At 41.9% G+C, this 15,154-nt stretch overlaps 1 protein-coding gene across 1 annotated transcript in view; it reads right to left on the reverse strand.

Annotated features, from left to right (window-relative positions):
• The window catches only part of LOC118363616 (short transient receptor potential channel 3-like), a 93,400-nt gene that overhangs the window by 39,766 nt on the left and 38,480 nt on the right, over positions 1 to 15,154 (reverse strand). Inside the window, exon 7 of the mRNA XM_035744673.2 lies at positions 8,803 to 9,036. Within this exon, the coding sequence (XP_035600566.2) occupies positions 8,803 to 9,036 (234 nt within the window). The remainder of the gene's footprint in view (positions 1 to 8,802; positions 9,037 to 15,154) is intronic.

A 15,154-nucleotide genomic window follows, 5' to 3' on the forward strand; every position in this document is an offset into this window, starting at 1 on the left:
AATATTTCGTACAACCTTTAAGACATGTTTAAATTAAGTAACACATTTGAATAATATTTAAACATGCAGCACACGTGTTTTATATAAAAATAAAAAAAAAACTTGGATGCAGGTCTTTGTACATTATTACAAACTTTAATAAAACGTAATGTTCATAACATACCCATGTAGGAATAGACTATAAAATAATACATGTTTTTTTTCAGATCTTACAGTCTGCGCCAGACCCTAGCTTGAGAGAAAAGAGCGCTACCCCTTAGTTAAATGGGGGGTATACATTTTCAAAAATTAACACCTACATTTTAACACACGTTATAATTCAACATGTATTTTAACTATTTATTACATATATAGGGGTCCTGTTAGCCCTGAACATTATCCGTTTCCAATTCCCCATCACAAAGTCTTTTCCGCGCTCCGTCGAAGCTCTGTCCACTTTCCTGCCAGGGAAAGATCCGCCTTCGAACTTGTTGTTGTTCCGGGGTATGTCTCAACGATATCCTCGGCCATCACCGTAATTGTTCACGATTTTCGAAAAGACTGTCCAGCTTATTCATCAGGGTTCGGAAAATGTGGTAATCGCGCCATTTAAAACTGAACATTATTTGAAAAAAAATGTACATCCTTGCATGCTTTGGAGGATACATATGAACTGACCGTTTTCGTAGCATTTGACCTGTCAAATTGTTCACATGCTAAAATTGTCACTCTGGAGTCCGGGGTATACCCCATGGAAGTGACTCTCAGAGCCATTAGATCCTGGCGTCCACAGTCTTGTTCTTCCAACGCATATCCTGGCAGCCTTGAAGCACTCAGGGCACGTTCCATTTGACACAAAGCTAGCCTTATTTTAAGCCATTCTCGCATCCTTAGCCCGGAGAAAAAGGCTCGGGTTCTGCACGATAAAAGGGTTGGGACACGCTGTCTGTGAATATCTTAACCGTAGATTCCTCCGGGTTGAATATGTACGAAATATGGCCCTCGCTTGTACACAGAAATCCGTTAAAACATTCGGGAGCCTCTACCAAAATATCCTCCAAGCTTTTGGCGTTGGGTTCGTGACATGAGCTACAGAGCACTCCGAGAATTCCCCTTGTAGACATATTTTAGATGTTTAATATTCAGGTCTTAAAAAATGGCTTGTTCTGGACATCTATAAAGCCTAGGCCCCAGATACACAAGCCTGGACATTCCTGCTTCATAGATAACAACCATAAGGGAGATAAAACTGGGGGGTGGGGGGACGTACGGGCCCCAAAAGTTCAAACACTCAAACACCACCCTCCCCAGTTCAACCAACCCCCCTAGACATCAAACAACAGGCCTACTTCAAAGCATAACATAAAGCTACAAAATAACACACACCCTCTAACACGTGAACACAGGAACAGGGGGGGGCGGGCCGGAGGTCCATATTCAGACATGTACACGTCATCAGGCCATAAGGTCAGCAATCAATAATTTTGACACATGCCGTATCCTATTACTCTCTCACCTGGATAAGGAACTTTCAATAAAGCGTTTCACATTCTTCACTGGTTGAAATTAAGTATATCATTGAAATACTACACCTATCCTGTGTCCTCAGATTAATGCAGATGAAGGGAGTTAGATATGCATAGGAAGTGTAGTGTACTGTTTTTTTCTGTATATATGAATTTCAAATCAGCCTTTACTTAAATCATGTTTCTAGTCTATTGCATTGTTACAATGTGTAATCATTGATGTCACAGGAGCGGTAAACACTGTTGAAGTGTATAATTGTAAAACATACATGTAGACACAGCATCATTCAAAGAATGGAGTTTTATACATCTGGTATTGGATATGACTGAAAAAGAATGTCTCACAGAGATTCATACCTGAACCGCACCTTTATTTGCCAAGAAAGAGTACATGATCAGTGAATATATTCCATGTACAGGCTACAATATGGGGATCTCATGCGTGGTAATAACTACAGTACATGTATATAGGACTTGCATCCATGGCACAATAAAGTTATTATATTCTACTCTATCCATAGGCTTCATTAATGCCATTCAGACTTGAAGTCGATACAACAACTATGATACCCGAGGTTCATAGATTGGTATGAATATTAGTTCAAAACCTAACGTTTTAGGGTCTATACACAGATCAGATACATACTGGAGCTAGCTACACATCCATAGGGACACAGTTATTTTTATCTTCAACTACACAAGTAAATAGTTACCTCAGCTTTGTACAACACACATTACAATTTCATACTCATGTCATAACACTAGCTAGCTAGCTGGCTAGTGTTAGCTAGTCAGCTAACATGCTAAATAGCAATTTTCGTAAATGAACTTTATGACAAAAAATATGCACAAACGTTTCTCTCTACAAATATGTCTCTAACATATTCCTAAATTGTTTTTGCTTGACTCGTTATGACATCATAATTTCTTACATTTGCTTCCACCGTAATGTTTTTGTCAGACATCTTTGCTGGAGAAAGTCACCAGCGACGGGTGGCATAACATTATTTTGTCATTGGAACCACTCGATATGATTGGTCATATAAAAACCTTTGGACCCAAATGCATAATGTGTGCTCTAACTCCCCCTTGCGGTGGTCTGGAACAATGAAGCAGAGACGCTGGGTACCTCTAAGTCCTGCAGTGGAAGCTCACAACTTTTAAAGGAGGAACCACTGTACGTACATACCCCAACCAGAAGCCATGGATGACATGCAACATCCGCACTGAGCTAAATGCTAGAGCTGCCATTTTCAACGTTCGGGACATTAATCCGGAAGCTTATAAGAAATCCCACTACACCCTCCAACAAGCCATCAAACACGCAAAGCATCAATACAGGACAAAGATCGAATCCTATGCTGGCTCTGACGCTCGACTGATGTAGCAGGGCTTGCAAACTATCATGAATTATAAAGCGAAGCCCAGTCGTGAGCTGCCCACCGACATGAGTCTATCAGACAAGCTAAATGCCTTCTATGCTCCTTTGAGGAAAGCAACACTGAACCATGCATGAGAGCACCAGCTGTTCTGGGTGACTGTGTGATCTCGCTCTCCGTAGCCGATGTGAGTAAGACCTTTAAGACCTTTTAAACAGGTTAACATTTACAAGGCCGCAGGGCCAGATGGGATACCAGGACGCGTACTCAGCGCATGCACTTACCAGCTAGCAACTGTCTTCACTGACATTTTCAACCATCTCTGACCCGGTCTGTTATACCAACTTGTTTCAAACAGACCACCATTGTCCCCATGCCCATGAACGCCAAGGTAACCTGCCTAAATTACTATCACCCAATAACACTCACATCTTTAACCATGAAATGCTTTGAAAGGCTGGCCATGGCTCATATCAACACCATCATCCCAGACACCATGAACTCACTCCAATTCACATCCCGTCCCAAAAGATCCACAAATTACTCTCTATTGTACTCCACACTGCCCTCACCCACCGAGACAAAAGGAATACCCATGTAAGAATGCTGTTTGCCTGAGGCTGATGCCGTGCAGGTGTTTGTAGACATGCATATACACACACTCTCATTCAAATAAACACATACAACACCCTGGATGCTTCTGTGTATTAAAGATTTTTACTTAAAAAAAAGAAGAAAGAATGCTGTTCATTCACTACAGCTCAGCATTCAACATCATAGTGCCCTCCAAGTTCATCACCAAGCTCAGGGCCCTGGGACTGAACGCCTCCCTCTGCAACTCAATCCTGCACTTCTGGACCGGCCGCTCCCAGGGCAGGTAACAACACATCCGACACGCTGACCATTAACACGGGGCTTATGCTTTTGTCCCTTCCTCCCTGTTCACCCATGACTGAATGGCCCGCACAGCTCCAACACCATCATCAAGTTTGCTGATGACAAGACGGTGGTAGGAGTGATCACCGATTTCGATGACGCAGTCTATAGGGAGTACATCTGTGAGCTGGCAGTGTGGATCTTCAAGGCACAGCCTCTCCTTCAACTACAGCAAGATAAAGGAGCTGATCGTGCACTACAGGAAACGGAGGGGCAAGTATGCACCCATCCACATCGATGGGGCTGTATTGGAGCGGTTCGAGAGCTTCAAGTTCCTCTGTGTCCACATCAATAAGGAATTAACATGGTCCATACACACCCACACAGTTGTGAACTGGGCAAATCAGCGCCACTTCCCTCTTTTCAGGAGGCTGAAAATATTTGGCATGGGCACTCAGATCATCAAAACGTTCTACAGCTGCACCACTGATAGCATCTTGACTGGCTGCATCACCGCTTGATATGGCAACTGCAAGGCATCCGACCACAAGCCGCAACAGAGAGTAGTGAGTGCAGCCCAGTACATCCCTGGGGCCGAGCTCCCTACCATCCAGGACTTCTACACCAGGCAGTGTCAGAGGAAGGCCCAAAAAATGGTTAAAGATTCCAGCCACCCAAGTCATACACTGTTGCCAAGTTTGGAAACAACAGGACCCTGAACAGCTTCTACCCCCAAGCCTTAAGACTGCTAAATAGCTCATCAAATGGCTACCCGGACTATCTGCATTTACCCTTTTTTGCACTAACTCTCTTGCACACTTTGCACACACACTGGACTCCACCCACACCCACACACTCACACTGACATCCCAACACTCACACACACACACACAGCACGCGCACACACACACAGCATGCGCACACACACATAGCACGCGCACACATGCATACAGACGCCACACACACACGCTACTGTCTGCTTTCTATACTTTTGCTTAGTCACTTTAACCCTACCTATATGAACATAGCACTGGAAGACACTGGAAGATGGCCCCAACGGAAATGCCAGCATCGCTACTAGCTCTTAGAAAACTTTGCAGTATTTGGTTTCTTTATGTACTATTTTTTACATTTTTAGCTCAGGAATTGTTTTGTTGTATTACATACAGCCGGGAAGAACTATTGGATATTAGAGAGGCGGTAACTCATCAGAACTACCAGCATTACGACTTAAGAATACAACTTCCCTGGAGCAGATCTTTTGTTCACTCTTCCCAGAGAAATTAAACTTATTCCAAAGGCCGACCCAAAACATCGCTGGTGGAGGAGAGGCACTCAAGGTGGCCTGCTGGTTTGACATAGAGGTGCGCACACCACCCACTGCTTCCGAGTATATTACTCGCTAATGTTCAGTCTTTCTTTCCAGAGAGACATCGGGGCCTGTAACATAATTTCTTTCACAGAAACATGGCTCTCTCGGGATATTCGGTAAAGCCAGCAGGATTCTCAGTACATCGCGCAGACAGGAATAAATATCTCTCTGGAAAGCAGAAGGGCGGAGGGGTCTGTTTCACGATTAATGACTTATGGTGTAACTCTAGGAACATACAGGAATTCAAGTCCTTTTGTTCACCCGACCTAGAATACATCACAATTAAATGCCAACCATTATCTCCCAAGAGAATTCTCCTCCATCATCGACACAGCGTTTAAATCCCACCTCAAGCCGAAACCTTGACGGCCCTCAAAGAACTTCACTGGACTTTATGCAAACTGGAAACCACATATCCTGAGGGTGCATTTGTAGTAGCTGGGGATTTTAACAAAGCAAATCTGAGGACTAGGCTGCCAAAGTTCTATCAACACATTGACTGTACTACTCGCTCTACTAAGACTCTCGACCATTGCAATTCAAACTTCCGGAATGCTTACAAGGCCCTCCCCCTCCCTCCTACCAGCAAATCTGACCACGACTCCATCTTGCTCCTCCCGTCCTATAGGCAGGAACTCAAACAGGAAGTGCATGTGCTTCGTACTATTCAATGCTGGTCTGCCCAATTGGTATCCACGCTTCAGGATTGGTTTGATCACGTGGACTGGGATATGTTCCGGGTCATCTTGCTTCCAGACAGGCTAAACACATTCTTCACACGATTTGAAGATAACACAGTGCCACCGATGTGGCCCGCTACCAAGGACTGTGGGCTCTCCTTCTCCATGACCAACCTGAGTAAAATATTTAAATGTGTTAACCATTAACCACCATTAACCAGCTGGCTGGTGTGTTTACGGGCATATTCAATATCTCCCTATCCCAGTCTGCTGTCCTCACATGCTCAAGTTTGCCACCATTGTTTCTGTACCCAAGAAGGCAAAGGTAACTGAACTTAACCTGTTAGTCCTATAGGGGCAGTATTTCATTTTTGGATAAAAAGACGTGCCCGTTTTAAGCACAATATTTTGTCACGAAAAGATGCTCGACTATGCTTGGAATTGATAGTTTTGGAAAGAAGACACTCTTACGTTTCCAGAACTGCAAAGATTTTCACTGTGAGTCCCCTAGAACAAATGCTTCAGGCAAAACCAAGATGTTTGACCGACCAGGAAATGAACAGGATTTCTGAGGCTACGTTTTCCATGATCGCCTTATATGGCTGTGAATGCGACAGGAATGAACGGACACTTTCTCTTGTTTCCCCAAGGTGTCTGCAGCATTGTGGTGTATTTGTAGGCATATCATTGGAAGATTGACCATAAGAGACTACAATTGCCAAGTGTCCCGCACGGTGTCTGCGTGGAAATTGGTGCGCAAAAGTCAGCTACCAGTATTTTTCCATCCGAATCAGAGAAGAATGCAGGCTTCCAGGGACGGCATTTCAATGAAGAGATATATGACAAAACACCTTGAGGATTGATTCAAACAACGTTTTCCATGTTTCAGTCGATATTATGGAGTTAATTCGGAAAAAAGTTTGACGTGTTGGTGACTGAATTTTCGGTTAGTTTCGGTAGCCAAATGCATAGTAACAAAACGGAACGTTGTGTCCTACACAAGAATCTTTCAGGAAAAACTGGACATCTGCTATGTAACTGAGAGTCTCCTCATTGAAACATCTGAAGTTCTTCAAAGGTAAATTATTTTATTTGATCCCTTTGCTGTTTTTTGTGAATATGTTGCGTGCTAAATGCTAATGCTAAATGCTAAGCTAGCTATCACCACTCGTACACAAATTATTGATTTTCTCTGGTTCTAAAGCATATTTTAAAAATCTGAGACGACAGGATTGTTAAGAAAATGATAAGCTTGAGAGCAGGCATATTTATTTCATTTAATTTGCGATTTTTAGAAATCGCTAACGTTGCGTTATGGTAATGAGCTTGAGGCTGTAGTAACGCGACCGCATGCGGGATGGGGCGGACTATGAGGTTAAGTAGCACTCACCTCTGTCATCATGAAAGTGCTTTGAGAGACTAGTCAAAGATCATATCACCTCTACCTTACCTGCCACCCTAGACCCACTTCAATTTTCTTACCACCCCAATAGATCCACAAACAATTCAATCGCCATCACTCTGCACACTGCTCTGTCCAATCTGGACAAGTAGAATATTTATGTAAGAATAGTGTTTATTGACTATAGCTCAGCATTCAACACCATAGTACCCTCCAAGCTCAGCATTAAACTTGAGCCCCTGGGTCTGAACCCCGCCCTGTGCAACTGGGTCCTGGACTTCCTGACAGGCTGCCCCTAGGTGGTGAAGGTAAGAAACATCACCTCCACTCCGCTGATCTTCAACAATGAGGCCCCACAAGGATGCATGCTCAGCCCCCTCCTGTACTCTCTGTTCACCCATGACTGCATGGTCATACACGCCTCCAAATCAATCATCAAGTTTGCAGACGATACAACAGTAGTAGGCTTGATTACCAAAATGACAAGAAAGTCTACAGTGAATAGGTGAGGGCTCTGAGAGTGTGGTGCCTGGAAAACAACCTCTCACTCAACGTCAACAAAATAAAGGAGATGATCGTGGACGTCAGGAAACAGCAAAGGGTGCACCCCCCCATCTACATCAACCTCAGGAGGCTAAAGAAATTAGGCCTAAAACCCTTACAAATTTTTACAGATGCACAATTGAAAGCATCCTGCCGGGCTGTACCACCACCTGGTATGGCAACTACAGCCACCCGCAATCGCAAGGCTCTCCAGAGGGTGGTGCAGTCTGCCCAACGCTTTACCGTGGGAAAACTACCCGCCCTCCAGGACACCTACAGCACCTGATGTCACAGGAAGGCCAAAAAGATCCTCAAGGACATCAACCACCTGAGCCACTGCCTGTTCACCCCGCTATCATCCAGAAGGCAAGGTCAGTACAGGTGCATCAAAGCTGGGACCGAGAGACTGAAAAACAGCTTCTATCTGAAGGCCATCAGACTGTTAAACAGCCATCATCAGCACATTAGAGGCTGCTGCCTATAGGCATAAACTAGGAATCACTGGCCACTTTAAGGAATGGAACACTAGTCACTTTAATAATGTTAACATATCTGGCATTACTCATCTTATATGTATATACTGTCTATACAATTCTATGGTATCTTAGTCACTTAATAATGTTTACATATCTGGCATTACTCATCTCATATGTATAAACATTTTTCTGTATCTTAGTCCGTTCCGCTCTGACATCACTTGTCCATATGTATATAGTCTTAATTCATTCCCACTTAGATTTGTGTGTATTGGGTATATGTTGTGTAATTTGTTAGATATTACTGCACAGTCGGAGATAGAAGCACGAGCACTTTGCTACACCCACAATAACATCTACTAATCACGGGTATGTGACCAATAAAATTTGATTTGATAGCAACCTTAATTACCTTGTACCCCTGCACATCGACTCAGTACTGGTACTCTCTATGTAGACATGCTACTTTTACTCCTTAATATTATTCACTGTGTATTTATTGCCCGTGTCACTATTTCTGTGACAATAACATTTGATTGGGTGCATCGACACAGTAGCTCTTCTCTCACCGTAGGTAAAGTATTTGACCTCCGGCGGTAGGGTCACTAGGGAGAGGTCGGTGGTGTGGATATTTTCGTTGACGTACTGCTGGGCTCTGGTGGCCTGGAGGAAGGCAAAGAACCGAGCGGTGAAAGCGGCAATGAAGATGGAAAGCATGCCGAAGTCCAGAACGTTCCACAGCTGCTGCATGTACTCCCTGGGCCCCTCGGTCCACAGCTCCTTACACTCCGACCACATCATCCCTGCAGAGGAATCAACAAAGTTGTGGGTTGTGTTCAATAGGCACCAAACAGATTAAAATGTTCTGAAACTGAGAGAAAAATGTCTGCAGGGGATACAACATCAAGAGGAAATGGGTTGTGTTAATTAGGTATCAAACTGAAAAAAAGATCTGAAACGAAGAGGGACTATCTGGACATATCCAGTAAGAATGCTCATTTTCGTTTTCCATTGCGAATTGTTTTGCTATGTCATGCACTAATTAACATGACTGGCAATAGTGAGACTGCAGTGTGTTGATTCAGTAATCACCTAATGTCTACCTAAAGAAACCACATTGAGGGCCTGAAAATAGGTTCATTTGTTTATTTAAATCAACTGAATGAATCTAACTGTGCATTTATTTAAACAGACACTACAGATTAAAAACTCTAAGCCCTGGTACAAACACAACTCTATTGCTGCACCAAACCAAAAAATGTCAATTTCTGTTTTGATCGAAGAGTGGGGATAGAGAGCCATCTGAAACTATGCAGTGGGCCTAGTCTGACTTTTGACGATAGTTCGGCAGCCTCTGCCGCAAGGTTATTTTAGTAAACGAAAACCAAAATAAAAACTACATTTGGAAAAACAATTTAGTATATGCTGAAAAGGAAAATCCTAGCAGTTTCGAGAGTTGCGCCAGTAACCAAAAGGTCGCTGGTTTTAATCCCTGAGCTGACTAGGTGAAAAGTCTGTTGAGATGCCCTTGAGGAAGGGACTTAACCCTAATTTCTCCTCTAAATCACGCCAGATCAGAGTGTCTACTAAATTAAAAAAATGTTAATATAGTAAACTGAAATAGTCACGCCCTGATCTGTTTTCACCTGTCCTTGTGATTGTCTCCACCCCCTCCAGGTTTCTAGTCCTCCCAGTTTTGACCTTTGCCTGTTTCTGGACTTTGTACCCACCTGCCTGACCTTTCTGCCTGCCTCGACCACGAGCCTGTCTGCCACTCTGTACCTCCTGGACTCTGATCTGGTTTTGACCTTTTTGCCTGTCCACGATCATTCTCTTGCCTACCCCTTTGGATTAATAAACATTGTAAGACGCCAACCATCTGCCTCTTTAAAACACATAACATCTTTAAAACTATACTGAAACTATAATCTATTACTGCAAAATAAATCAAATAAAAACTATGTTAAATTATGTTTAGTTTCTTTTAAACTGTAATGGAGTTTTTTTCTCATGGCATTTTAGAGCTTCTGAATCTGGCGGGTAAATGCTGCCAGTATATGCCGATGTTTCAAATAGACCTAGCTTGGGCATCACCATCAGTAGCTAAGAGGGAGGAAATCCGAGGGTGAGCAGGGTGTGTGAGTGGGCTAAGATAGTGCAGCTTGCTGGAGATGTTAGCAAAAAGTTTTTTATTTAATTTTTTAAATATCACCTTTATTTAACCAGGTAGGCTAGTTGAGAACAAGTTCTCATTTACAACTGCGACCTGGCCAAAATAAAGCAAAGCAGTGCGACACAAAAAACAACACAGAGTTACACATGGAATAAACAAGCATACAGTTAATAACACAATCGAAAAAAAAGACATCTATATACAGTGTGTGCAAATGGCGTGAGGAGGTAAGGCAATAAATAGGCCATAGTAGCAAAGTAATTACAATTTAGCAAATTAAAACTGGAGTGATAGATGAGCAGATGGTGATGTGCAAGTAGAATACTGGTGTGCAAAAGAGCAGAAAAGTAAATAAAAACAAAATGGGGATGAGGTAGGTAGATTGGGTGGGCTATTTACAGATGGGCTATGTACAGCTGCAGCGATTGGTTAGCTGCTCAGATAGCTGATGTTTAGTTAGCGAGGGAAATATAAGTCTCCAGCTTCAGTGATGGCCACTGACGAGGGAAGTGTTTTGTACTTCAGCAAATCAAGGAGTACAGCTGTGGAGCAGCAGGACTCCAGCAAGATGCCAGCACGTTGAATCCAGCAAGCATCTCAAACACAGTTCTTCAGAAATACGGATTTCCTCACTTCGAAGATTGTGTCTGAGGTCACTGTCCATACGGGGGGTCAACCTGGCAGGGCATTAAGTGTCCCGAGTGAGCTGCGGAAATACCTGGTAGAGTCACCTCTCCAGTTCTGGCAGGCAAGGATGGCTGTTTATCCAAAGCTGTGCCTTGTGGAACTGGATCTGGTTTCTGCCCGTGCATCCCAAGTGTTGTGGTGAGAATATTCAGCATGTCATCAGGTTTGAGAAATCAAACGACCACCTCTCTGAAACACAGTCTTCTTGATAATAAATCAGAAAATCTTGTTTGGTTGTATTGCTTATGCTTTTGCTGTTGTTGCAGCTGTTTTTATTAACCCTATTTGAAGGGGTTAGTGACTAAGTCAATGATATAGGTTTAACACCTCTTTGAGGTGCAATCCCATTAACCGGATGATATGACAACAGCCAGTGAAAGTGCAGGGCGCCAAATTCAAAACAACAGAAATCTCATAATTAAAATTCCTCAAACATACATGTATTTTATACTGTTTTAAAGGTAATCTTGTTGTTAATCCCACCAGTGTCTGATTTCAAATATGCTTTTCAGCGAAAGCACCACAAAGGATTGTTAGGTCACCACTAAGCCACAGAATAAACAAAGCCATTTATCCAGCCAAAGAGAGTCGTCACAAAAAGCACAAATAGAGATAAAATGAATCACTAACCTTTGATGATCTTCATCAGATGGCATAGGACTTCATGTTACACAATACATGTATGTTTGTTTGATAAAGTTCATATTTATATCCAAAAATCTGAGTTTACATTGGCGCGTTACATTCACTAGTTCCAAAAATATCCAGTGATTTTGCATAGCCACATCAATTAAACATAAATACTCATCATAAATGTAGATGATAATACAAGTTATATACATGTAATTATAGATATACCTCTCCTTAATGCAACCGCTGTGTCAGATTTCAAAAATACTTTACGGAAAAAGCAAACCATGCAATAAACTGAGACGGCGCTCAGAAATATAATACAATTAGCCGCCATTTTGGAGTCAACATAAATCAGAAATTACATGATAAATATTCCCTTACCTTTGATGATCTTCATCAGAATACACTCCCAGGAATCCCAGGTCCACAATAAATGCTTGATTTGTTCGATAATGTCCGTTATTTATGTCCAATTAGCTACTTTTGTTTGCGCGTTTGGTACACCTATCCAAATGCTGGTGCTGGTCGACCATTTCTTCGGACAAAAATTTCCAAAGAAACATTTCAAACTAAGTACAGAATCAATTATTAGGATGTTTTTATCATAAATCTTCAATAAAGTTCCAACTGGAGAATTCCTTTGTGTCTTGAGGAGGAACGGAACGCAGGAAGATATCATTGGCTTGAGGCGGAATACACACGGCTGTGACTATAACCAAAGACAATTCTCTTGGGAGGCAATACGGTCAGCATTTGATTGTGAGGTATTAATATATGCCATTTAGCAGACGCTTTTATCCAAAGCGACTTACAGTCATGTGTGCATACATTCTACGTATGGGTGGTCCCGGGAATCGAACCCACTACCCATGGCGTTACAAGCGCCATGCTCTACCAACTGTGCTACAGAAGGTATTCTAGGTCAGGTGAACCAAAATACCTTCTTCCCTGAGAGATGTTCATTGCTGTCTGTGCGATGTCCTGATAACCCAGCTGGCTGTATGGACGGGGACAGTATATCCAGAGAGAGCCATGATTCTATGAAACAAGAGTATGTTACAGTCCCTGAGCTTGTCTACTTTACTGTCCAGAGTCTGATCACCAGAGAGTAATATACTCGGAAGTGGTAGATGGTGCGCCTGCCTCCTGAGTTGGTCTAGAAGTGGGCGGTGGCATCCTGGAGCAGCATTTGGGATAAGTTCAATTGCCCTGGGGGTGTGAACAAAGGATCCAATTCGGGAAAGTCATATTCCTGGTCGTAGTGCTGGTGAGTTACCATCGCTTTGATATGCAAAAGTTTTTTACAGCTGTATGTAATAACACCAAAAAACACTCTGAGCTAATAGTGTAAGAAATAAAATACTGCAAAGTTGCTTAGGAGCTAGAAGCAGAGCTGCCATGTCTGTCGGCACCATCTTGAATTGTTTGTTTCAAATATCTGTTTAATATGGTCTAAAGTAAATATATGTAAATATAGGGATTCTAAGGAATTTGTATATGAATGTTGATATTTTCAGTGTCTTTTCGAAAACCAAATACTACTATATGAGTAGTATATCAGAACACATGGTTTCACATGACATCCTGACTTGCTCTATATACCATTGAGGGTCCCCTCATCCTTACAATAATATTGATACCATAACTTTTAGCCGAACAAAGTTGAATTACTGTTTAGCGTATGTCCCGCCTCACTTTTCTCCACACCCCCAAAAAAAGTAAAAATCAGATGCGTTATTTTCTTGCCAATATATGCGGCTCTTTGTGTATAATGCCCTGTCCGCTCTCCCTTGAGCCTTACCAAAGTTGATGCCCAAGAGACCAAACAGCCTCAGATCACACGCTCAGATCATGTACGAGCCTCGGATTGGACAGTGAAACACACACTCGCACCTGCAGGTGACGTGCAGATGTTTCATTTTTCATGCAGTCATGGCTGAAGCCAACGCAAATTCCTACTATTTATGTGTCCAGGTTAAATGTAGGAAGTCCTTCATTATAAACAAACAGTTGGTTAAATTCATGGTTATTGCATCATTTTCAGAAGCGATTAATAGATTAAATAACAATGTAATTTAACCATTTGACTGGCCAGAGATCAAGGCATTCATCAGCAAAGACGCAGTGCGAGCTGATAGTATTTTGGACAACCAAATTGAAGTCAAAATGATTGATGAAATCGAAGTGTGTCAGTTGTAAGGTGATTTGCGATTCATAACTTACATTTTACTGGTACTACCCGAGAACAGCTAGCATGTCGAGCAAAGTACATCGCCAGTGGCACGCACACACTTCGTGCAGATCAGCAGGTGGGGGCTTTTCGTGGTAGCCAGGCGAGACAATCGAAGGAGGATGTGGTGAACAAAGTTCCTAGGCTCGAATTTAGTCACGCTTGCTCTATATAGATTGATGCTTCTAATTGCTTCTTTTGGATAATGATGAAATGTTATCCTCTAAGGCTGGATTTATGTATTTTTTCCAATGCTATGTTAATTTGGCAGATCTACCTTGATTGAACCTCTTTCTAAAAGGCCTAGTCTATGAGAGGCCTAATCATATTTGTATGAATATTTTGTTAACGCCAAGGCTATAGAGATGCATTCAGGTCACTCATTATTATGGATCAACATTTGAATTTGATTACAATTATTTATTGTCAATCATTCTTTAATTTGTTAGGCTATGCAATTAAGTAGATTCATGAACTGATAATACATTCATACATAACTTTTTATTTTTTTTTATTGTTTGAATATGATAGAATAACATCCTATGTGAATAATGTTCATTGATGTTACTTTGTGTATTAATAATAATCATGAAATCAGTCTGAAATTGAATATTTTGCCTATTGTTCATGTCCATATAGCCTAGGACAATGTGATAAAGTACTGTTATTCCTTATCCACTGAATTAATTATTATTTGGGTTTTTTTCTGCTCGTCTCACTTTTCTGAGGGGAAAATCCGGTAAACAGTGAATAAATTTTGTCTGGGTAACTTTAGTTGGGTAACTAATTAACTGACAGAAGTACTGGTTTTGGAGAAAAGCTACTTTCAGTTTAAAAATAAAATCAGAGTCGATTGAAGTGCCTGCGCATCTGCAGTGGAAGGTGGCAGATTTACAGCACTGTTTGACAGACAAGGCGATATCCCAAAAATTGTTCCTATCACGAAAACGGCTATTGGGCCACAAACTACTAAGGCACTCACGAACACAGTGGTGTTCTCCGTTTTGCTCTACCACCCCCACAAGTGTCACAGGATTTGTATGAGGGTAACTCGGTACTGGTTCAAAACAAATGAATGAAAGTATGGAAATCGTATATATACATACAGTATATATTTCCTGAGCTTTCTTATATATCCTAAATATAGGACAGACATCTATTTTTCCATTTATGAATGTGTTATTCAATGCATTTCTAT

This window comes from Oncorhynchus keta, chromosome 30 (assembly GCF_023373465.1).
Source record: "Oncorhynchus keta strain PuntledgeMale-10-30-2019 chromosome 30, Oket_V2, whole genome shotgun sequence".
In the NCBI taxonomy this organism is placed as follows: domain Eukaryota; kingdom Metazoa; phylum Chordata; class Actinopteri; order Salmoniformes; family Salmonidae; genus Oncorhynchus; species Oncorhynchus keta.